The sequence below is a fragment of the Macrobrachium rosenbergii genome, chromosome 4 (genome assembly GCF_040412425.1).
Source record: "Macrobrachium rosenbergii isolate ZJJX-2024 chromosome 4, ASM4041242v1, whole genome shotgun sequence".
In the NCBI taxonomy this organism is placed as follows: Eukaryota; Metazoa; Arthropoda; class Malacostraca; order Decapoda; family Palaemonidae; genus Macrobrachium; species Macrobrachium rosenbergii.
In genome coordinates, this window is record NC_089744.1 from 30,524,671 (window position 1) to 30,547,420 (window position 22,750).

General features: G+C 39.9%; 1 protein-coding gene across 5 annotated transcripts in view; it reads left to right on the forward strand.

Moving 5' to 3' along the window:
- The window catches only part of Wdr33 (WD repeat domain 33), a 147,201-nt gene extending 133,042 nt beyond the window's left edge, over nucleotides 1-14,159 (forward strand). For 2 of the 5 annotated variants that reach the window (XM_067092534.1, XM_067092542.1), the window contains 6 exons: nucleotides 4,432-4,640; nucleotides 4,889-5,027; nucleotides 5,726-5,831; nucleotides 8,547-8,712; nucleotides 10,302-10,440; nucleotides 11,818-14,159. In XM_067092534.1, the coding sequence (XP_066948635.1) occupies nucleotides 4,432-4,640; nucleotides 4,889-5,027; nucleotides 5,726-5,831; nucleotides 8,547-8,712; nucleotides 10,302-10,440; nucleotides 11,818-12,757 (1,699 nt within the window). In that variant the 3' untranslated portion in view covers nucleotides 12,758-14,159. Of the gene's footprint in view, nucleotides 1-4,431; nucleotides 4,641-4,888; nucleotides 5,028-5,722; nucleotides 5,832-8,546; nucleotides 8,713-10,301; nucleotides 10,441-11,817 lie in introns of all 5 variants that reach the window. The other 3 variants (XM_067092512.1, XM_067092520.1, XM_067092526.1) reach the window with 3 other exon arrangements.
- The last annotated feature ends 8,591 nt before the right edge of the window (nucleotides 14,160-22,750 follow it).

A 22,750-nucleotide genomic window follows, 5' to 3' on the forward strand; every position in this document is an offset into this window, starting at 1 on the left:
GTCCCCAAGTAATCGGGTGGGTGGAGACCCGTCCTCGATGTCAGCGCTTTGAACCCCTTCGTACAGAAGACAAATGGAGACAAATAAGTCGGTGCTATCATCCATTCAACCGGGCGACTGGATGATCACCCTGGATATGCAGGATGCATATTTCCATATCCCAGTACATCTGGAGTCCAGGAAATACCTAAGATTTGCCTTCAAGGGCAGGGTCTTCCAATTTCAAGAGCTATGTTTCGGCCTCTCCACGGCCCCTCAAGTATTTACACAAGTTCTTGCACCCCTTGTGAAGTGGCTGCACCTTCCAGGCATCAGTGTATGCCTGTACCTGGACAACTGGCTCCTCCACTCACTGTCGCAGGAACAGTGCACAAAGGATCTTCAGACAATTACTTGCATAGGAACTGGAATTATTGATGAACTTAGAGAAATCACAGATAACCCCGATTCAGGAGATCCTCTATTTGGGGATGAGGATAAACTCTGAGTTTTCAGGTTTGTCCATTCCCCAAGAGGATAGAGCCCTGCCTTCAGTCAGTACAGGACCTCCTTGCACTACTGTCTTGTTCGGCAAATCGGTGGATGGGCCTATTGGGAACACACTCATCCATCAAACAGTTTGTGAAATTAGGGAACTACACATGAGACCCTTCAGTTCTTCCTGAGGGCAAACTGTAACAGAAGGCAGCAACCAGCCTCAGTGATGTTTCCCATAACATCAGAGATAAAGTCGGATCTGCAGTGGTGGACATTCGAAGGCAGACTTGTAGAGGGAAAGTCTCTACACCTGTGAACCCTGACCTCCTCATCTATGCAGACACCTCGGACTGAGGCTAGGGAGCCCTTCTGGGCAACTTAGAAGCTTCCAGCGCATGGTCTCTGGAACAATGGAGTCTGCACATAAATGTCAAAGAGCTGACTGCCATTCATCTGAGGCTGATGCACTTTGTAAAAGCATTCACGGGCAAGACCACAGTGGTGCACTCCGACAACACCACTGCTCTCTCCTACATAAAGAAACAAGGGGGGAACCCACTCCTTCTCCCTTTGCGAGGCAGCGAAGGACCTGCTCATTTGGGCAGATCAAAATCGGGTAAAGATTGTAATCAGGTTCATCCAAGGGAAGATGAACATCTTAGCAGACGAACTAAGTCAGAAAGGACAGGTTCTTCCAACAGAGTGGATTCTGAACTCTGCGGTCTGCAGCAGACTATGGAGTTGTGGGGCAAACCGACGGTGGACCTGTTCGCAACATCGAAGAACCATCATCTTCCTCTCTTCTGTTTGCTGGTCCCAGATCCTCAGGCATGGGTGACAGATGCCATGCTGATAAACTAGTCGAACTTGGACCTCTACGCCTTCCCTCCACTCAACAAGGTGAGAGAGGTACTCAAGAAGTTTCTATCCCATTGCAATGTGACAGTGATTCTGATAGCTCCATTTTGGCTGCTCAAGGAATGGTTCCCGGAACTTCGAAGACTTCTCGTGGATTTTCCCAGACTGCTCCTGCAAGATCCATGTTTACTCAAACAGCCCCACCTTTGGAAATTCCACCAAGGACTATCCACTCTAGCTCTGACAGGCTTTACTGTCTGGAGACTTGACAGAACGAAGGGATTTTCAAGGCAAGCTGCGGAAGCTATTGTGGGATATAGACATCAGTGTTCCAGCCAAGTCTACCAGTCAGAGTGGGCCATCTTCCGTAGGTGGTGTAGCAGCCGTAACATCTCCTCTTCTAAAACCACTATAGCCCAGATAGCGGATTTCCTGCTTTTTCTAAGGACCCCCAAGGGGCTCTCTGCATCTACCATCAAAGGTATAGAGCGATGTTAGGGTCTGTTTTTAAGCACAGGGGACTAGACTTGTCCTCCAACCTTAGCAACCTTGTCAGGTCTTTCAAGACTTCCAAACAGATGAGACTCAGTATCCTGGAACTTAGATATAGTTCTTAAGTGGTTAACAGGACCTGCTTTTGAGCCTCTCCGTTCCACATCTCTTAAGAACCTAACAAAGAAGACTCTCTTCCTTGTAGCCTTGTCTACTGCAAAACGAGTAAGTGAACTTCAGGCCATCGACAAGCCTATTGGTTTTGCTCAGGGAGACGCAGTTTGTTTCTTTATGCTTAGTTTCCTGGCGAAGAATGAAACATCATTGGACCCCTGGCCACGCTCATTCTCCATTAAAAACCTGAAGGACATTCTCGGACCTGAAGAGGAGGAAAATGTTCTTTGCCCAGTTAGAGTGCTTAGATACTACTTAGACAGAACCAAGAGGACCAGAGGCCCTGCCAATAACCTCTGGTTTTCCATAAAAAACTCCTCGTGACCTCTGTCTAAAAATGTGTTGTCGTTTTTTCTCAGGAGTCTTATTACGGAGGCACACTCATAAATACTGTACAAGAGGACGTCTTGCCAACCTTTAAGGTGAGAGCAAACAAAGTCAGGTCTGTCACCACTTTGTATGCCTTCAGACATATGTTGCTTTCAGCTATCTTCCAGTTGACTTACTGGGAGTGCAACTCCATTTTTGCTACCCATTATTTGAAGGAAGTAGAAACAGTTTTCAAAAATTGCGGTATCTTAGGTCCATTATCAGTGTATGGTGTTGGGGGAAAAAGCATAGGAAGCATTCCTTCCTATCTGTAACTTTTGCCTTGAAATTAGTGTTGAGTTCTTTTTGGGGAGCAGGGGGGTTACTGTTTCCCGGAGTGCCCACCAGTCTTTACTTGTGGTTAATGGTTTTTAGATATTTCTTTGTTGGTATAGTTGACAGCATTGTCTGCTCTTTTTTATCTTTTGGTACTGCGCCCAGGGCAAGGGCAGTTTTTTATCATATGCTTTGCGGGTATTCAGAAGACTCCTTTGCTCCAAAGTCCCCACTTAAAAGTAGAGACTTCTCAAGGCAATTACGCTAAGTTACTATGGGTCAAGATGAGCGCCGACCGGAGGCAGTAATAACCTGCATTAACTCTCTTACCAGGTAAGGAAACAACAAGCATTTTACCAATGCTAAGAGTGTATGTTTCAAATTCATCTTCATTCCTGACTTTTTTTTGGAGCAGGAAATGTCCATGTATCCCACCTCCTATCAATGTGGGATTCAGCTATGTAATTACTTGGTAAGTTACTTATATGAATATGATATTTTCAAGATAAAATTAAGTTTCATTTATATTTACCAAGTAATTACAGATCAGAGCCCTCCCTCCTTCCCTCTCATGGACATTAAGCATAAAAGAAGTGAGCTCCTCTGTTTTGTTGTTCCTATTGTTCCCCAATAGTGGGAAGGGTAGTCACCTACACAAAAGCAATAAAATCACTACTGCGAACTTCAGATTTTAGCTGCTGCGCGAGTAGGAAAGTATAGCTATGTAATTACTTGGTAAGTATATATGAAACTTATTTTATCATGAAAATACCATTTTTATCAGTTATAAGAAGATTCATATATAGAATGCAAAGCACACGAAATAAATTGGTAGGATAAGCCAAAATTATAAATCTATTGTTTTCCACTTTTGTTACTTGACATATGTCACATATTTACATACAACTCAAACATCTCTATGTTTGGTTTATCAGTTAACAGTTCCCTTTCTCCTCCTTCCACCTTTGAGATGCAGTATATTTTCTTGACCCTATGATTATTTCCCTACCTTTTTCTGCTTCACTGTAATTACTTTTGCCTTATCATTTCAGCCATTACAAATTGTCACTTAGTAGGTATCTGAATCTTAGCTTCCAACCTACCAATTTTGACCTATCTTCCACCTTTAAGGACAGCTTACTAGGGCTGTTGGTGATTAACTCACTACCTAAACTTTGGGTGATCCTACATCCCCAAGTAAGTTAATAATGACTTAGGTACAAAATTGTTTACATCCATGTGAGTCACTTTCTGACTGAAAAGTAGATACAGTATTTGGTTCTAGTGTAGGTCATAAAATTATGCTTAATATTATTTTGTGTAGATACAAAGGACTGTGTTATGTTAAAGGCTTCTGATCTTCTCTGATTGAGCGTAACAAGCATTTTATTCAATAACAATTCTTTAAACTGAAAAAGTGGTGACAGAGAAATCTTTCAGTAACTGGAAGAGTAATATAAACTTTTAGGCGGTCTGCCTCCTGAGCATATTAAATAGATATGATGTATTCCAGGTAGTGTTTTGTATCTGAGGGACATAAATTATTGCAATTTTTAGGTCTTGGTTGTACCCCAGACAATATCTTTTAAGGCTAAACCTTGTCACCAAGAGCTGTTTTTTTACATTCAAATTTTCATGAACTTCCAAGAACTCAATACAGTATTTTCAGAAATGAAATTCCTCCAAATTTTCTAGATTTTAATTTTAGTGTTGTATTTATAAGTGACAGTTATCATTCTATGAAGTTTGTAATTTCCTGTAACCTCTCCCTGATTATTATTGCAGAAATGACAAGGAAGTAGGAGCCATTGAATCTGCTCATGATGGTATTATATGGGACTTAGCATGGCATCCTCTTGGTCACATTCTGTGCTCAGGGTCCAATGACCATACATCAAAGTTCTGGACGAGAAATCGACCTGGGGACAAGATGAGAGACAAGTACAACTTAAATACTCTTCCAGCAGGGTTAGCTGATGACTCCATGGATATCGGTGAGTTAGTGCACACAAAATGTTTATTTATGTTTTAAATGTTACTTATAGTTTTTAACCTAACACGTTACAAAATATAAAAATCATTACAGAAAATAAGAGAGGAAATAAAAAATTATTATCCTTTGCTTGCTGTTGCTTATGGCTATTAAGTGCTTGGTGTTAGTATACTATACTAAAATATCCATAATTTTAGTCTACTTCCTTTTCAAAGTCGTAATCTGTTTATTGTTATCTGTTCTTCGTAGATGATATTCCAGTTACCTCCAATATTGAAACACAAGGTGCTATTCCTGGCATGGGCCCAGACGACAAAGTTGAGGAAGCTGATTCTAGTGCACCAGAAACGATACCTGGTCTAGACTTTGAGAACACTGGCTTTGACAGGTAAGGGTAAATTTTATGACTCTTGATAAAAAAAAAAAGTTCTAAAAACATTGCTCTTGATATTTTGGAACACCCGTGGTTGTTATAGATTTTCTAGGAAATGCATCAAGTTTCTTGAAATCTGTAGTCTCAACAAAGACAAATTTTATAGTATCATACATTATGAAATTTTATGAGAGTTTTAACAAGAGAAATGGTGAAGATTTGTGTGGTAAAAAATTGAAATAAGTCACTAAAGGATTTCTGGGCTGATACAGCTTTGTTGAGGAACAACTTTCAACCTTGTTGTGTTTGTACTTGTTAATTTTTTAGTACAGTTTTAACTGTATGTAGATTTCTCTGTGTACAGTGGCTGTACAGATTTTCCATCCCAGACCTTCCCTTTGCCCAATAAATACCATATCAAAATAGATATTTCTGTGTGTGATGTGTGAATGTTTTCTTGCCTGGGGATTTTTCCTTATGAACAGTAAATTCTTGAAGTAAAAGATCTCAAAAAATTTAATTTAAGCATCTAAGAAATATTTTCAACAATTGAACAGTCTTAAAATGTATAAAAAAGCATGCAGTTAAGCCTTATAATACTTTGTTGTATATTACAGCATTGGCGAGTGTTCATTTTTGTGTTGCTATGGATTGCACATCCTAAAATCATCATGTACAAAATTCAGTTGTAATTCTTTCCATTATTTCAGTAGATTTACAAAAAAGACTCCATATGCCAAGCCTATCCCAAAGACTTTCCAAGCTGCATGGAATGCCGCTGGTGGCTTAGAAGAGGAAATTGAAGAGGACAATAACATTGTAAGTAACTGTTTTGGAAAATGACTGTTAAAGTAATCTGGTGTAGAAATAAATCTTACTTTAATAATCAAAAGTGTAGCATTATAAAAAAAAAGACCTTTACATGATCACACGGTTATTGACACTGGACACTTAAAAATGAGAGACTTATTACACCTCTCTAGGAATTGAGGAATGCAAGGTTATTTGTACAAAGAGTAAACCAGAGCCTTGCAAGAGCTTATTCATTTCATACTCAGTGGGTTGGCTAACTAAGACTGGAACCAGAGGAATCTCTTGCATTTCTGAGAGTGGGGGACACTTAAGTGAGGCACAAATTCTGTTCTTTCCACTCTGCTTTGTCTGAATCATCAATTCACGCTATCTTCAGCACATTCTTTCACTGTTTTATTTCCTCTCCCTCTCCCCCTCTATAAGCCAGGGTTGTCATCTGGTCTCTAAAGTGGTTGGGGGGGGGGACATTATGAAAATTATACGGTTAATATTGGTAAGCAAAGTGAGCTTATGCAGCTGGGGGTTTGGCGGGTGCTGTGAGCCCCCCAGAGAAATTTTTTGAAGAAATGAACATGATTTGGTGTATTTTAATGCCATATAAATATGAACATATGGATAATATTAAGGGAAACGGATGACTGATTTATCAATGTTAGTCAGTGAACAAATTTATAATGACTGAGTTATCAATATTAGTCATTCAACAAGTTTATAAGTCCACAATTTACAGATTGATAAAATACGGTACAAGTCTTCTGTGACAGTTCCACTTAACTCTGTAGAGACTAAGATCAGTATTTAATATTACAAACTTTTACAGTATAAGTAATATTGAACTTTTACAGTATAAGTATTAAGGATAAAAATACTTATTATTTTATGTTGCAGTATATTACTGTATAGAATTTACAGGATTCCATTGAGAGTCTAAAATAATAGTGTCCTGTAACAATAATAGCCTTTTACTAGAATGTGGGTTTTAATATCTAGGGTTAGGGATGGTAGCAAAAGAAGTAGTAAATAAGTGAATGACAAGAATGAAAATGTACTACTTGTGACAGTACTAGTGGAAAAGCAAGAGAAAGTATAGAAGGGGACAATACTGAATGAATTGATTGTTGAATGTATGAAATGAAAATTTTGCAAACAATAACATACTTGGATGAGAAGAGAAGTAGTGGTGGAGGATAGAGTTGCATGGAGGCAATTCATTTGTGGGCACCCCTTCGAGGATTAAAACATTTTTGCAATTAATAAAGAAAGTGCTTACCTCTGGATATAGCCAAACATGTAGGTGCATTAAAAATTGCCAAAAATAGGAGTAGACCAGAATGATAGGTGAAATACCAACAATCAATTAGTAAGGTAGTTCCTGACCGAAATTATGGTGAATGTTTTATATGTTGGAAGAAACTTGTTCAGCAGCATTGTATCGCTTTTGGCCTATAACCTAGCGATAGCACAGCTTCCAAACTGAGCCAATCCATTTGCAGGTCTACCATTTTGCTAGTTTTAACTTTAATACATAATATATTTGTAGAAAAATTATGTCTGCTAGGAAACTCAAAGGCTTAAAGCAATGAAGGAAAAATAATAATACTCTCACAGGCAGCTGCTGCAGGCGTTGGCGTTTGCCAACTTTGTATGCAGACAGTGGGATATGTTAGTCAAAATTTAAATGAACAATTAATCTGACCACGAACCTAATGAAAAATTACATAATCTATTTCTTTATTATTTTAATATTTTATACTTCTTTGTGTTGAGTATTTATTTTATAATATTATTAATAACCTCATTTCTAGAATCTGTTATATAAAACGTGGAGGAAAAAAGTTGGGGGGGACAACTATATGTTGTTCGGAGGGAAAAAGTTTGGGGGACAACTGATGTGTTGTTCCCCTTGAATAAAAAGTTGGAGGGATATGTCCCCCCCCAACAAATGATGCCCATGCTTTGAACCATGCTTTGTGTCATGTCAATGACAGTGGTGCTCTCCCAACTATACCCATGATGTTTGCCAATACTTGTTTGCTGACCAGTGGTTATGATATGACCAAAAACAGGCAGTCTGCTGCTGACACTTCAAGCACTTTGGTCTTTGCTTTCCCATTCTGCCCCAAGGATTATCAGTCATCTATGTCAGTTGTGGTCTGCATAGTGTTCTGGATCCTTCCTGTCTGACTTCTGTGGCATTTTTTGCCATATGCCACTGCAGTTACTTCCTTTTTCCAGTATGCCCAAGTTGATGTGTTAATACCTGCTGTCCCAGTTGTTCAACTTCCTTTGTTCTGAAGTCTCTTTGGAACCTGGTGCAGACACCTAGGTTAGAAGGCATCCTTATCCCTAGCACCAGTTGCCCTGCCCTGCCTACCCCTGGAACTCCTGCATCGCCCTCCAAGGAAGAGCATCCTTTAAGAGACAACTGAGGAGCCCCATGATTCAATGGCTCCTATCCCAGTTATTCCAGATATTCTTTGTCCAGCAAGTATTGCTATTTCCCCAGTGTGACTCCAAATTGTGGATGAGCATCCTGAGCAGGAAACTACTACAGTATTATCTGGTTCATAATACCCACAGAGAAGGTTTATCAGCAGCGTGTTGAAATCACCTACATAATACTGCTATATTTACTTCTTATCTTGCATGCACTCTCAACCTGATTAGAGAAAAGGAGAAATCTTATATCTAAAGGTAATGTCGTTTTTTTTTTTCTTACAGACGAGCTGGGTTATAACCGACAGCAATGAATTATTTTGTCTACCTGCAAACATCGATGGTGATTATGTTTATACCGATGAAGGAGATGAGTTGCCTCCAGGGTCTGTGCCTTTGGAAGACATTAAGGCTAATTCCATTCTTTACTCTGGTTTCCTGATTCCTCTTGGTAAGTATAACATGGGTGTTTTTCAGGGTTTGACTTTTTGTACGTTTTGTAACAGAACTGAGTAGGGTAGAGTTCTTGCAGAAAATTGATTTAATTCAGTTGATCAAGCATAGTTTTCAAGTTAATCATTAGTCTAAGTGGAATATCACAATCTTTTTGTTTAGGCAAAATAATGTAACAATTTTTTTGAAATAACATAAAAAAAATTTTAACAGTAATACTAGAAAGAATGTAATTTTGTATTATTAATGGCTGTATTGAAGTAAAGTTTTCAAGTCTGGATATGCCTTTGTTAGCCTGATTAATTGCTTATGCTTTACTGGATGGTGGTTGTTTCTTTACACATTTTCTGTAATGTAGTGGATTTTCACCTCTTGTATTTACAAGTTTTCATATTTTGTATAAACCAGTAAGCAGAAGTGTACCCTTTCTTTCTTCATCTGATGGTCTTTTTCAACCCTGTGGAGATCTTTGAAAAGCAGTGATTTGGTGGTTTCGCTTCTTAATGTTTTATTACTTTGTTGTAATTAGTAAAAATTGATAAGGTATGTTTTAAATTTTTTGTTTGTGATGTCAATTCTTAGTAGAATAAAGTGTATACCCTGTTGTGTTATTACATATGTTTTTTCCAAAAACATGAAGTTTTATGAAATATACAACAGGGTCCACTATTTTGATATTCAGTAGCCTGACATATTTGAGAATCTAGTAATTTATACTCCTGATCTTCCCAGGTTGAGAAGCTCTGCCCAAATGAATTGTCATCATATAACCTCCACTTTCCTGGTTTGAGTATTTGGTTCAAGAAACATGTACATCATCTTTTGGATGATGGCAATTACTCTATTTCATATTTTCTGAGCCATGCTAATACTTTCCTGAATGTCTAAAATTTCAATGACCAAAAATCCCTGTTTTTTTGTGATGTGTAAAATGGTTTCCGTGGCAAGGAATCATGAACTTTGCCAATTTTCCACAAAAAATATGCCTCCTTGAGATGGCTGCCTAGTGAATATATCCGCACAGATCCATTTGCTGGTTCTTGAGGTATCATGCTTTCTTAAAATCACAGGCACAAGTGAAAATATAGTTACCTCCTTGGCAGAAGGAATAAGGGGTATGTATATGTGGAACAAACATATCTAGAAGGCTTTGTAGATCAAAAGAAAAATGTTTAATGGTGGTTTCTATTAATTTTGTTACTGCACTATTTTATTTTCACTGACCTGTTATGGTGTCAGGTTAACATAAAACTCATTTTAGAACAATCCTGTGATCACATTAACCCAATTTCTCAAGAAAATGACAACTTATACTATCATTGCTAGAGAAATAATCACTACACTTGCTTACTCCCATACCTGAATACTCTTTGTAAAGTTGTTTCTCTAGAGTTTGCCTTCTGATTGTGCTGTGTTATAACATTGCATATTAGATTGGAATTATACTGCATTTTTTTTTACTCAATTTGCATTTGTTTTGTATTTTTAAATTGAAATTTGGTCACATTTTTCATATTTGCTTGATTTCAGTTGCAAGGCTTGAATTATTAGATGAGATGTATTTTTTATATTTATTTTTATTTTCAGAATTTGTATCAGGTGATGTTATATGGAAAGCCTTTACAACAATGGAAGAGGAGGATTTTATTTCAGAGATTACCAAGGATCCAGAATTTGCAAAGAAACTTATTAAAGAAAAACACATGCTGCTTAATCCAAATGCTAGGTAAGTTTACAAAACCTCTCGTTCTTTCACAGTTAGAGCTTTGTCGTGTACACTCAGCAAGAAAAGTGAGGATACAGTTTTCATTAGATTTCGTTCATCGAATTTTAATTTTTTTCTTACAGAAAACACACAATTTCGGTAAATTTACTCTAGAATATGAAAATACAATGCAAATTATATCATATATATTAAATCTGCAAAACAAAATCGTTCAGATACTTAAAACCACCAGGGATGTCCGAAGTAATCAGAATTTCTCAGATGACATCGTTCAAAGAGATCTAAAAGATAGTGTATGTATATCTCGGTGTAGTACTGTTTACCAGAACGGCAGTATTTACTCGTTTTCCATTATGAACAGGCTTATTATTGCATCATCATACGAGGTAATGATAATTTATTTAATTTTTACACATTCATATTTATATTTCACGGTGTTAAAGGTCAGCTGGAATTAATGGCAGTAAATGATGTGACAGCTAGTGTAGGTTGACCAAATCTATTTAAATCCACAAGAGCGTTCTCTATGATGTGCGGAGTAGCGGGAAAACACAAGTAACTGGACGTTTCTTGACGTTGCCATAGTTTCTCTCTCTCTCTCTCTCCATTGCTAAAACATACTATACAAATATAGTATCGCTCACTCTCTAAAAGAAAAAAATAATAAAATGAGTAGCTCTACATATAGGCCTAGGCTTACACAACAGCAACTCTCTCTCTCTCTCTATTGCTAAAACATACTATACAAGTATAATATCGCTCAATCTCTAAATGAAAAAAAATAATGAAATGAGTAGCTCTACATAGAGGCCTACGCTTACACAACAGCAACTCTCTCTCTCTCTCTCTCAGCATAACATTGCATTCGTTCCTTTATTGTTCCCCATGTTTTTCGTTGGACATTGCTCAAATTTAACTCTTGATTTCATTATGGAAGATCGCGTTTCCGATTACACAAGCTTTCTGTTCATTGTGGTGTCATAAATTCATTTGTGTAAGGTTAGTTGGTAGGTTATGTCGAAAAATGTTTATTTTGCTCAGAACTCAATTACAACTTGAACGAATACTGTAAAGCTTACTACTGCATTTAAGTATCAATGATTTCAGAACCGTAGAATATGATTGAAAGTTATAGGAGGTCAAGCAAAAAGGAAACACATTAAGACTGAAGCTCAACCCCCTTCTAAAGTTGCCAGATGTCGCATTAATTAGCAATATGCCAGATGTCGTATTAATTAGCAATATATGTCCGAAGATTAAAAAAACTGTATCCTCACTTTCCTTGCCAAGTGTACAGTGTTTATATGTATGTAAGTGAGCATTTTCATTGTGTTATATATTTTTATAATAAAATGTTTCTTTTAATGATCATTGCAGTATGGAAGATCCAGTACCTGAGAAGAGGCCAAATACTTTTGAAACAAACAATCAAACTTTCACTGGTCCCCAGAATATTATGAACACCAGCAATAATATGGCTAGTAATAACAATGTGAATGTCAATGTTAATAACAACAGTGGTAACTTCCAGAATCAAGGTAATTATCATGACGGGCCACCACCAAATTTTGGAAACAACAACTATTCTGGTGGCTCACGGAACTTCAATAACCACCCAAGAGGAAACTTCAGAGGTCATAATGACAGGGGTTATAATCGAGGAGGCCCAAGGGGTAATTGGCAGCCAAGGGGCGGAGGTTCCAGGAATGATCATGGGCCTGGAATGGGTGGACCAAGATATAATGAAGAATCATATGAGGAGAACTATGACAATGACTGGGGTTACAATGACCAGGGTGATCCTGATAATGGTATAAGCAGTGAAGATGTCCGGATGAGTTACGATGAGAAAGGACGAGGCCGAGGCAGAGGCAGAGGTAGAGGTAGAGGCAGAGGTGGTTTTAAAGACTTCAGTAACAAATATGATGATGGTGAGGGAGATGGCAGATCAAACCAGTGGCATCCAAGAGGAGGCCAAGATGAGGACTATGAAGATGAGAGAGACAGGGGTGGTGACTGGAATCAAGATAATAATTACTCTTGGGGAAGGAAAGGAAATTATAACAACTACAATAACAACAACAAGATGAGTAATCAAAACAGTGGTTGGAACAATGAGGACGGTGGTTACGAGAGTCGTCATAACTCTTGGAGGGGAAGAGGAAGAGGCTTCAAGGGAGATTATCAAAGAGGTGGAAGAGGTGGGAGAGGAGATTATCAGAGGGGGAGGGGGAGGGGAGATTTCCAACGCAACAGAAGTAGAGGTGGCCCCGTCAGGGGTAGAGGTAGAGGTGAAGGAAGTGGCTGGGATTATTAGTGTATTTTATTTAAGCTCCGTCATCAGTTCATTAAATATGGTGTTCAGGTTTGTTTATAGTTTCTTTTTGAAAGTGTATATGTGAATCAATTGTTTAACCAAATTTTTCCATAAGTTTGTTTATTGTTTATAAGTTGTAGATTTTTATGATCAACTTGTAATTTAGCACCTATTTTTAGTATTGTATATATGTAAAAATGATTTACAGTTTCTACATGAGGTGCAAGATTTTGTTAGGAACATTCCTGTATCACCATTCAATAATCATTCACATGAATATATAAAGATATTTTATCACCATCACCAGCCAAGATAATGTACAAATTTTACACATCAGTTATTTCAACACAAATGTTACACAATTCAAATTCAAAGCTGACCAGAACAGGATCGTGACACAAATAATCATTGTAGGTTTGTCACATACCTCTTGAAATATTGTGTAGTCACTCTCAAGTAAAATGTGAACACAATATGCTCAGCACTGTGAGCCAAGGATGCTCAGCCAGTGAATTTTGTTTCATATTTCTTGAGGAAATGGAGTTCAACTCCATTACTGTGGCATCCACAGGTGGAGTTTGTAGTTCTTTCTTTTACTGCATTGTGGTTTTTTTTTTTAGTTGGCCCAACACATAAGGTCAGGTTGAATTAATCAGCATTAGGGACACACCAGAAATTCATACTGAAGGTTCTTGGTTTCTGCTAGTACAGTATTCTATGATTTGCAGTTGAAGCTGAAATATAGTATATGGTTTAAGTCTTTTTTTTTACAGGTATTTGGTTTTGTTAGTAATATGTAACTTATGGGAAAATTACTTGAGCAGTCATTCTGAGACCTGGCGCTCATTTTTCTTTGTCTATATCTCACAAAGATCATGTACTTATATAAATTAAATCCTGGAACTTGTATAATTATAATCCTGTGTTTGGAGGGTTACACATTAAACTGAAATCAAAATTAGCAAAATTTAGTTACAAACTGACTGTTACAGAGGGCATTTGAAAGTAGTCTGTCATTTGAATAACACAATAAATCCACTAAGCAGAATAAATTGGAGTACTCTGATTCTTTGCAAATGTCCCTGACAGTGCTTGAAGTATATGTCTCTCATTAGTACAGTATACTGAAACTAATCCAGGATGTGGTATAAGTGAGCATGAAATTTATATTTAATTTGTTTCATCATATTTAAAAGACTTCATCACTCAATTACTTGTGATGAATCATTACAGCTCAAGTCAAGAAAAATTAGATCTGTTATAGATAAAGCAGGAAAGACATTTTGTTAAAAAGGAATAAAAAGTTCAAGGATGCAAGAATGATTTCTTTTACATAAAAATTATATTTCCTTGCAACTGAAGCTTATTATCAACATTAGTTATTAAAATGAAATTTTTAGAACACAAGACTTTTTCTCAACCAAAAACAATTTAGTAAAGCACATGCAGTAAACAATCTTCATATAATTTATGAAAATCTATGAAATCTGAACAATTTAGTACACCCAAGAGATTCCTTTTCGAGAAACTTGCCAGTGGCACTGGACAGTAGGTGATATAGCTTTGGGAAAACACTAATCAGTAGTATAGACGGATAGTCAAAGAATGAATTACAGTACAGTAATATCTCACAACATTTTGTTCATAGACATGACTGAAACTGAAAACCATTCAATAAAGCATTTTAAAAATAACCTAGACACTTATATAATAAGTCAATCAATCATTCAGCATTTTTACTGTCTTTTTAATAAATTAATACATTTTAATTGTAAAGAATGCATTGAAACATAATTTACATGTAACTGATGGGTGATGTCATGAGCTAAAATCCATGCTTTATTGTAAACAACTGCTGATACTGTTGTCCAACTCCAGCCTAAAGCATGTGCTATGGTAGCAACCATTTCATGGCATTTCATCATAGTCACCTTATCTTCCAACCAAATATAGCACTACCAGTAGGAACCTTCTTCAAAGCCATGGGGACAATATTAAAACTACAAGTACAGCGCGCACACAACACTGCAAATAAAGCATACACAAGCTCACGTTTAAGTATACTGACAAGAACCAGTGCCACCAAATGGCTAAACACTACAACTACAGGCCCATTTAAATGATTTAATGCATTATATTATATTTTGGTTTTATGTGGATTTTGCACTTTTGGTTGACTTGTATTTTTATTACTAACATTTGTTGCAGATTGTTGTAAAGGGGCTTAATACAAACATATACATACACAGCAGACATCATTAAGAGAGACACTGGAAAGGTTGTCAAGCTTATTGGCCAACACTGTGACAATTGTTCACCAAATTAAAATGACATTTTTATGATAAAATAAAGTTTTATATATACTTACCAAGTAATTACATTGCCATTAGTTCCTACTTTTTGTGACAGCTTAAGTCTTAAAAATTTCGCGGTAGTATTCATACTGTTTTGGTTTAAGTAACAGACCCCGCCCACGTTCGGAGAAGAATAGGTACAACCGGCTCGGGTATTCAATTTATTCATGCATAATGTCCATTAGAGGGGAGGCGGGAGGGCTCCGATCATATAATTTCTTGGTACGTATATACAAAACTTTTATTTTATTATAAAAAAGTCATTTTTATATAAGTAACTTACCAAGTAATTACACTGCTGAATCCCACAGAGAAAGGAGGTGGGATACATGGACACCAACTACTCAAAAACACTCGGTAATGGAGACGAATTTGAAATAGATAGGTAGCCAGCATTGGACAATGCTTGTTGTACTCTTACCTGTTGAGGCAGCTACAGCAGATGGGTACTGCCTCTGGTTGGTGCTCATCATCAACCTGTAGTGGCACAGCAGTAAAGCTGAGAATCACCTCTACTTTAGTGGGTGCTTTGCCGCCAAGGAGTACTCGGATGGTTGCCAAAGCCTTATACAAAAGGGTATGCCCTTGCCCTGGGCACAATACAAGAAAAATCTGACCAAATATGTTGTTACCTACACCTTATGTAAAACCCCATCCATTAGAAGACTGGTGGGTACTCAAGGGTACATAGTACCAAACCAGCTCCCATCACTTAATCACCTAAATTCAAGGCGAGGAGATAAAGAAAGAGGAGACATGCTCCTACCCTTCCTCCCCCAGTACCAAGCCAGCCATGGATAACGATCTTAGTAAACTGCAGTTTCCATAAGTGGTTTCTACATCACACAAATAATAAGAGGCAAACACATCTGCACGTCCAGTACGTAGATTGAAGAATAGTCTGACAGTGACAGATTGCGTTTAAAAGCTAGAGAAGTGGCAACTGCCAAAACTTCGTGAGCTTAACTTTCAATAAAGGTAGGGTGTCTTCTAAATTCCCCTGTGGGGTTCAGAGATCACTTCTCTGAGAAAGAGGGATAACGTGTTCTTGGACATATGAGATAGGTTCCTTACGGAACACCAGAGGTTACAAGAGGGGCTTCTGATGCTCTTAGTCCTCTCCAAGTAACATTTTAAGGCTCTGACAGGACAGAGAATTCTCTTCTGGTCTGTAGGTCCTAGGATATCTGTAAGGTTCTTGATAGAGAATGACCTGGGCCAAGGATTGACTGGGGTTTCATTCTTCACAAGAAACCCAAGGATAAACATGCAGACAGCATCACCTTGTGAAAGGCCAACATGCTTGTCCAAGGCCTGTAATCCACTAACTCTTTTGGCTGTCGCTAGAGCAACCAAAAAGAGAGTCTTCCTTACTAAGTCTCTTAAGGAAGATGTATGAAGAGGCTCGAAGGGAGGCCCTGAGAGCCAACGAAGCATGAAGTTTAGGTTCCAAGGAATAGAAGGCGGTCTCTGTTCCCTTGAAGTATTGAAAGATTTAATCAAGTCACTAAGATCCTGGCTTGTTGCAAGATCCAAACCTCTGTGCCTAACGACAGAATTAAGCATGGATCTATAGCCTTCAATAGTCAAAGTCACTAGTCCCCGAGAAGACTTCAGGAAGATTAAAAAATCGGCTATATGAGCTATAGTGGTCTCAGAAGATGAGATACTGAGTCTTTGACAACGGTTACAAAAAAACTGACCACTTAGCCTTGTATACATTGGATGAAGATTATTGTCTACAGTTGGCAATAGTCTTCACAGCTGCCTTTGAAAATCCTTTCGCTCTGACAAGCTTCCTGACAGTCTGAAGCCTGGCAGAGCAAGAGTGGACAAACCCTGATGATAGCAGAGGAAATGAGGTTGTTTGAGAAGACTTCGATGCTGTGGAAGAAGTCTTGGGAAGTCCACCAAGAGGCTTAGAAGGTCCAGGAACCAGTCCCTCTGCAGCCAAAACGGGGCCACTAGCGTCATTGACGAGTTGCTGTGAGATTGCAGCTTGTTGATGACTTCCCTCACCATACTGAATGGTGGGAAGGCATATATGTCCAGGTCGGACCATTCCTGGACCATTGCTTCTGTTGTCCAAGCCAGAGGGTCCGGGACTGACGAGCTATACAGGGGAAGACGATGATTCTGCGACATCGGCAAGAACATTCATCTGGCCACCTGACAAAGAGAGAAAGAGTGCATGCCTTCCTGGTTCCTTATGTAGGCCAGCGCCGTTATGTTGTCCGAGTGGACTGCAATTATTTTGTTGTGTGTCACCGAGGCAAAATGCTGAAGAGCCAGGTGTATCACTTTCAGCTCCTTTACACTGATGTAGATCAATCTTTCTTCTTGCGACCACGTCCCTGCAACTTCCAAATCCTCTTAATGAGCTTCCCATCCAAGGTTCGAAGTGCCTGAGAACAAGGTTAGGCTTGGGTTCAGAGGTGAAGACTTCCCTACCAGGAATCTCCTCTCAGCCACCCCCGAAGGTTCTCCTTGATTTTGGGAGTAATGGGGAAGACAAATGAGTCTGGAGACGTCTTCCTGCGCCAGCTGGCCTTTAGGAAGAACTGCAGGGGTCTTGAGTACAGTCTCCCTAACACCACAAGCTTCTCTACGGACGAAAGAGTGCCCAAGAGGCTCATCCACTCTTTGGCTGAGCAGGAAGGAAGAATGAGAAATTTCTGAATCATCTGCAGGCACCAAAGAATTCTTCTCTGTGATGGAAAAGCTCAAAAACTCAGAGTTGATCATCATCCCTAAATAGATGATCGACTGAGTCGGGACTAGTCGTGACTTGGAAAAGTTGATCAGTAGGCCCAGATCCTGGACAAGGGAGAGAGTCTTCTGTAAGTCCTTCATGCAATGGTTTCTCGACGGGGAGTGTAGGAGCCAGTCATCAAGATACAGGCATATATTGATGCCCATCAAATGTAGCCACTTTGCTACTGGGGCGAGAACCTTAGTGAAGACCTGTGGGGCTGCTGAAAGACCGAAACAGTGCTCGAAACTGGTAGATCCTGTCCTGGAACATGAATCTCAAGTACTTTCTGGATTCTGGGTAGACTGGAACGTGAAAGTATGCGTCCTCCATGTCTATCGTCACCATCAAATTCCCATGATGAATGGAGGACAGCACTGACTGATTGGTTTCCATCCTGAATTTTGTGGTCTTTGCGAAAAAATTCAGAGCACTTAAGTCCAGGACAGGTCTCCACCCTTCTGATGACTTGGGTACGATGAAGAGGCAGTTGTAAAACCCCTTCGAGTTCACGTCTTTCACAACTTCTATGGCCCCTTTTTTGAGCAGTGAGGTAACCTTTGACAGGGCCAAAAACCACTGTGAGGTTACGGAGTAGACTGTCAAGTTGATGGGCACCAACGCGAATGGTTCCGCACTCTTGACTTGCCATTTCCTCCAAAAATGGAGAAGTCTTGCTCCCACCAGCACATGGAGGACTGAATCCTCACTTGCTAGAAGAGGGTCTGGTAGATGACTTGATGAGTGCGCACGGGGCTTGGTACGTGGTCGGGACTGATACCCTGCTCTGCCACCATGAAAAGGCCGCTGTTGCAAAGGAGAGGCCACCCTTACACTAACAGGTGTCGCAGGTGTCCGAATCAGCTGCTTTGGGCCTTTAGTGGACTGTGTTAGCAAGTCCTGGGTAGTCTTCTTCTGAAGTTCTAAAGCTTCACGCTCCAAAGTAGCCCTGGGAAACAGACTATCTTGGTCCAGCGGGACGAAGAGCAGAGACGATTTCTGAGAAGGAGTGACTCCTTTAGTGACAAACCAACACCCCAATTCTTGCAATCCACCACGAACCGCCTTGTCCGCACATGGCAAAACTCCCAGCCAGTCTGCAGTAAAATTGTCTGGTAGAGCTGTGCAATCTTCTTTGTCGAAGCTCCCACTGTCCAATCAAGGAAGCTGAATATTTTAGGCTTTGAATAAGTCTTTCACTAAATGATCCAACTCCATTGACGAAAAGCCTATCTTGGCCGAAGGACGAGATCAAAGAAGCTAAGTCCTTTTGTTCTTGCATAGTAGTCGAAGGCTTCTTTAAAAGGCTCAAAATGTTATCGAGACGATGATGAATTGGTTCCAGAGAGGAGTCTTGTGCCACCGGAATGCTGACACTAGTCGAAACTGGCTGCGTTGGACAATCAGCAGTGGTGGTATGAGATGTTAAATGCTTGTTGAGATGTGACACCAAACGAGGCGGTGAATGCAGCAACTGAGTCCAGCAAGATGTCACAGAAGAAGTCGCCAAAACCGATGAACCATCAAAGTCCTGAGAACACTTGGTTAAAGTCTGGTCTGGCACAGAACACTTCCTGGTAAGAGGTCGTTTAGCAGGGCAAACTGATGTAGGACGATGAGCGCCAAATGATGGTTGAAGTGTTTGGCTCGGATAGAGCACTCTCCTCCACTCAGGCGCTTGTAATCCACCGAGTGGCGCTCATAATCCACTGGACCAACTTTTGTCACTGGGCGTTTGAGTGTTACCAAACGTTCGAAATGTACTGTAGTACCACCCACTGGCCGCTTGATGCCAGCTGACCGCCGGGCGCCAGATGACCGATAGCCCGCATAGGATGATCGGACACCAAATGGTGGCTGGAACGCTCGGCTCGGAAAGCACGCTCACCTCCACTCGAGAGCTCATAATCCACTGCATCAACATACATCACTGGGCATTCGACTGCCATCAAACACTCAAAACTTACGGCAGTATCACCAACTGGCTGCTTGATGCCAGACATGCGATCAGCCATAACACTGCCTCCCCTCACTGGGCGCTCAGCTGACGCTGAATGCACCCCCACTGGGCACTCGGCTGATACTGGCCAATCGGCGCTCTTCTTAAAAGTTGCAGTACAAGCAACTCGGGAGACATCGGGACGTCTTCCTGGTCCCAGAAGCTGCAAAAAGGTTCCGCAGAGGATTACCCTCGGGAGCTGCTGACTTTTACAACTGTATGACTGCACCTCCTGCCCATGTCAGAATTGGGGTCCCTCGCTGATATGGCGGGCACATATACTCGTAAGCCTTTTCAATGGCTGTCCATCAAAAACTGGACAGCAGGATCGACTGAGGAGTAACTATTCGGAGGCAAAAACCCCTATGAACTCCCATGGACCGACAGTATGCCTCCTACCAGGTTTAGGGGAGTCTGACAGGGACCGAGTTTAGGAGATCTGTAACATGCCTTTCCAGTGGCTGTCTGTCGATACCTGGGACCAGCAACAGGCTCAACTGAGGGGGCAACTACCTGTGGGCAAACCCCACTCACCTCCCTTGGATGTTCAGTTTGCCTCCCCCCAGGTTTAGGGAAGTCTGACAGGGACCTAGGTCTAGGAGCGTTGGTGGGACGAGTAGCCACCTCCTCCACTGACAAGACACTTACACTAACACTTTTTGCACTCAATTGATTCATCAAGATCTTAACAGAAATGCCTAATTGGGTTACAGTATCTTCCATAACGCTAAACTCCGTATCTACTAGGGCTTCAAGGCTGGCTAAGGCACTGGGCTCGGAAGGTAGGGAGCCAGGTAAAGGAGTTACAGGTAGAGTAGCAGACTTGGAATAGGGGAAAAAGTGTCATAGGGGTCAAAAGGACAGACACCTCTAGAGAATGCTGCAACCTAACCTCGGCTTTAGCAGCCACCTTTCTCTTTCTGTCTCTTTGAAGTCTCGCTAATGGGAATTTAAAGTCTTCCATTTCCCCTGATCCCACTCCTTACACTCGTCACAGTTAATGTCAGGAGAACAGTTTTGGCATCTACAAGAGGTGCAGATAGTATGAGTGTCATACTTAAAAGATGTCAGTCTCACCTTGCAGCCCTTGCTGCAATACCTAATGCTATGAGCACTCGAGTCTGACATATCCAGTCACAATTAAGGAAAAAAGCTGATTAGCGCTACCAAAAACTACAATGTACTTCACCAAATTCGGTGATGTCTGCAAACAACCAGTGAAAACAAATCAAAACAAAAGCTACCCAGGAACCGATGTTCAGTCGATGAGCGGCAGGAACGAATTGAATACCTGAGCCGGTTGTACCTATTCTTCCCCAAGAGTGGGCGGGGTCTGTTACCTACACCAAAACAATATGAGCACTACTGCGAAATTTTTAAGACTTAAGCTGCTGCGAAAAGTAGGAACTAATAGCGATGTAATTACTTGGTAAGTTACTTATATAAAAATGCTACTTATTAAAAGATATCCTAGCCTACTGTATGAACTCACTAACTTCTCCATTCACTGCTGCTACAGTGATCCATGAATGTGATTCGACAACCAAATAAAATAGCTGTGATGATGTTCTGATGATGCAGTGCAGTGATAATGTTGGCCATTGTGATAATGTTAGGCCACTGACTTGAAGAAATGCCAAAAGGATCCTCAAGATCATCTTTTGAAGTTTGAAGAGGTGGTGCAAATGAAGATGACAAAAGTTTGGATGACATAGGAGCAGACAATGTTGAAAGCTGTGTGATAACCAAGTGGAAACTGGTTCCATTTCTAGTTTGTGGAGGGAAGATACTGCTTAACCTTTTTAATTCATCATATACACTATAAGCTGGAGAGATTGCAATGATCCCATTACCCAAGTGCCACTTTAATTCCATATTCCATTTGAGAAGTGTCAGCTATTATTTACAGGCTCTCCCCATATTATGTTGGTACATTTTACAATATTTCACTTTAAGATGGTGACAGTCGTAATAATTCTGCAGAAAAACGATTCTGAATTTTGAATTTAGTTTTTTCTGGGTTAGTGGTATACGTATACGACATTCTCTCACGAATGCTGGGCATACAGGCAGCAGCAGTGCTTCTCATCTCTCAGTCTACCACACTTGCTAATGTAGGCAAACCCAATACTCTATAGTGTTCTGTATTGCTATAATTTTTTATACCGTTCTTTTATGAATGCTTTAAGCATCCATCATGTCTACAAAATGCCTACCTGTGTTACCTGCTACTGCAATTACCCTTAAGGAGAAAACTAAAATAATAGGCAAGCACTATGTCACATGCTAGTAATGATCATCGCATAGGAACTTGAGGCATTCATAACTGATGTTCTCTACCATCTTAATGAATAAGACAAATTAATGAAGCTGCGAAATCTTCAGCAACTGTAAAATATACTGTCATTACAAAGAAAAGAGTTAGACCAATTGATGAGATGGAGAAATTGTTATGTGGATGAAAGACCAGATACAGAAGAGGACGCTGCTTAACCTATTGATGCAAGAAGCCTTTTAGACACCCTTTAATGGCATGCTGAAGATCCTACGTATGCACAGAAGTCTACAAGAAGTCGTGGGTGGTTTCAATGCCTCAAAAGGCATTAAAATTTTCATGATGTAAAGGTCAGTGCTGAATCTGCAAGGCTGTTCATGAGGGAAGCGAAGAGTTGCACTGGATAACACAAAACGAAATATAATTGTCTATGCATGGTATGCTGAAAATGCACTTTTGACTTACAATATTTTTGTCTAATGATAGATTTATCAAAAAATGATATTTTTATGATAAAATAAAGTTTTGTACATACTTACCCGGCAGATATATACTTAGCTATAGTCTCCGACGTTCCCGACAGAATTTCAAAATTTCGCGGCACACGCACAGG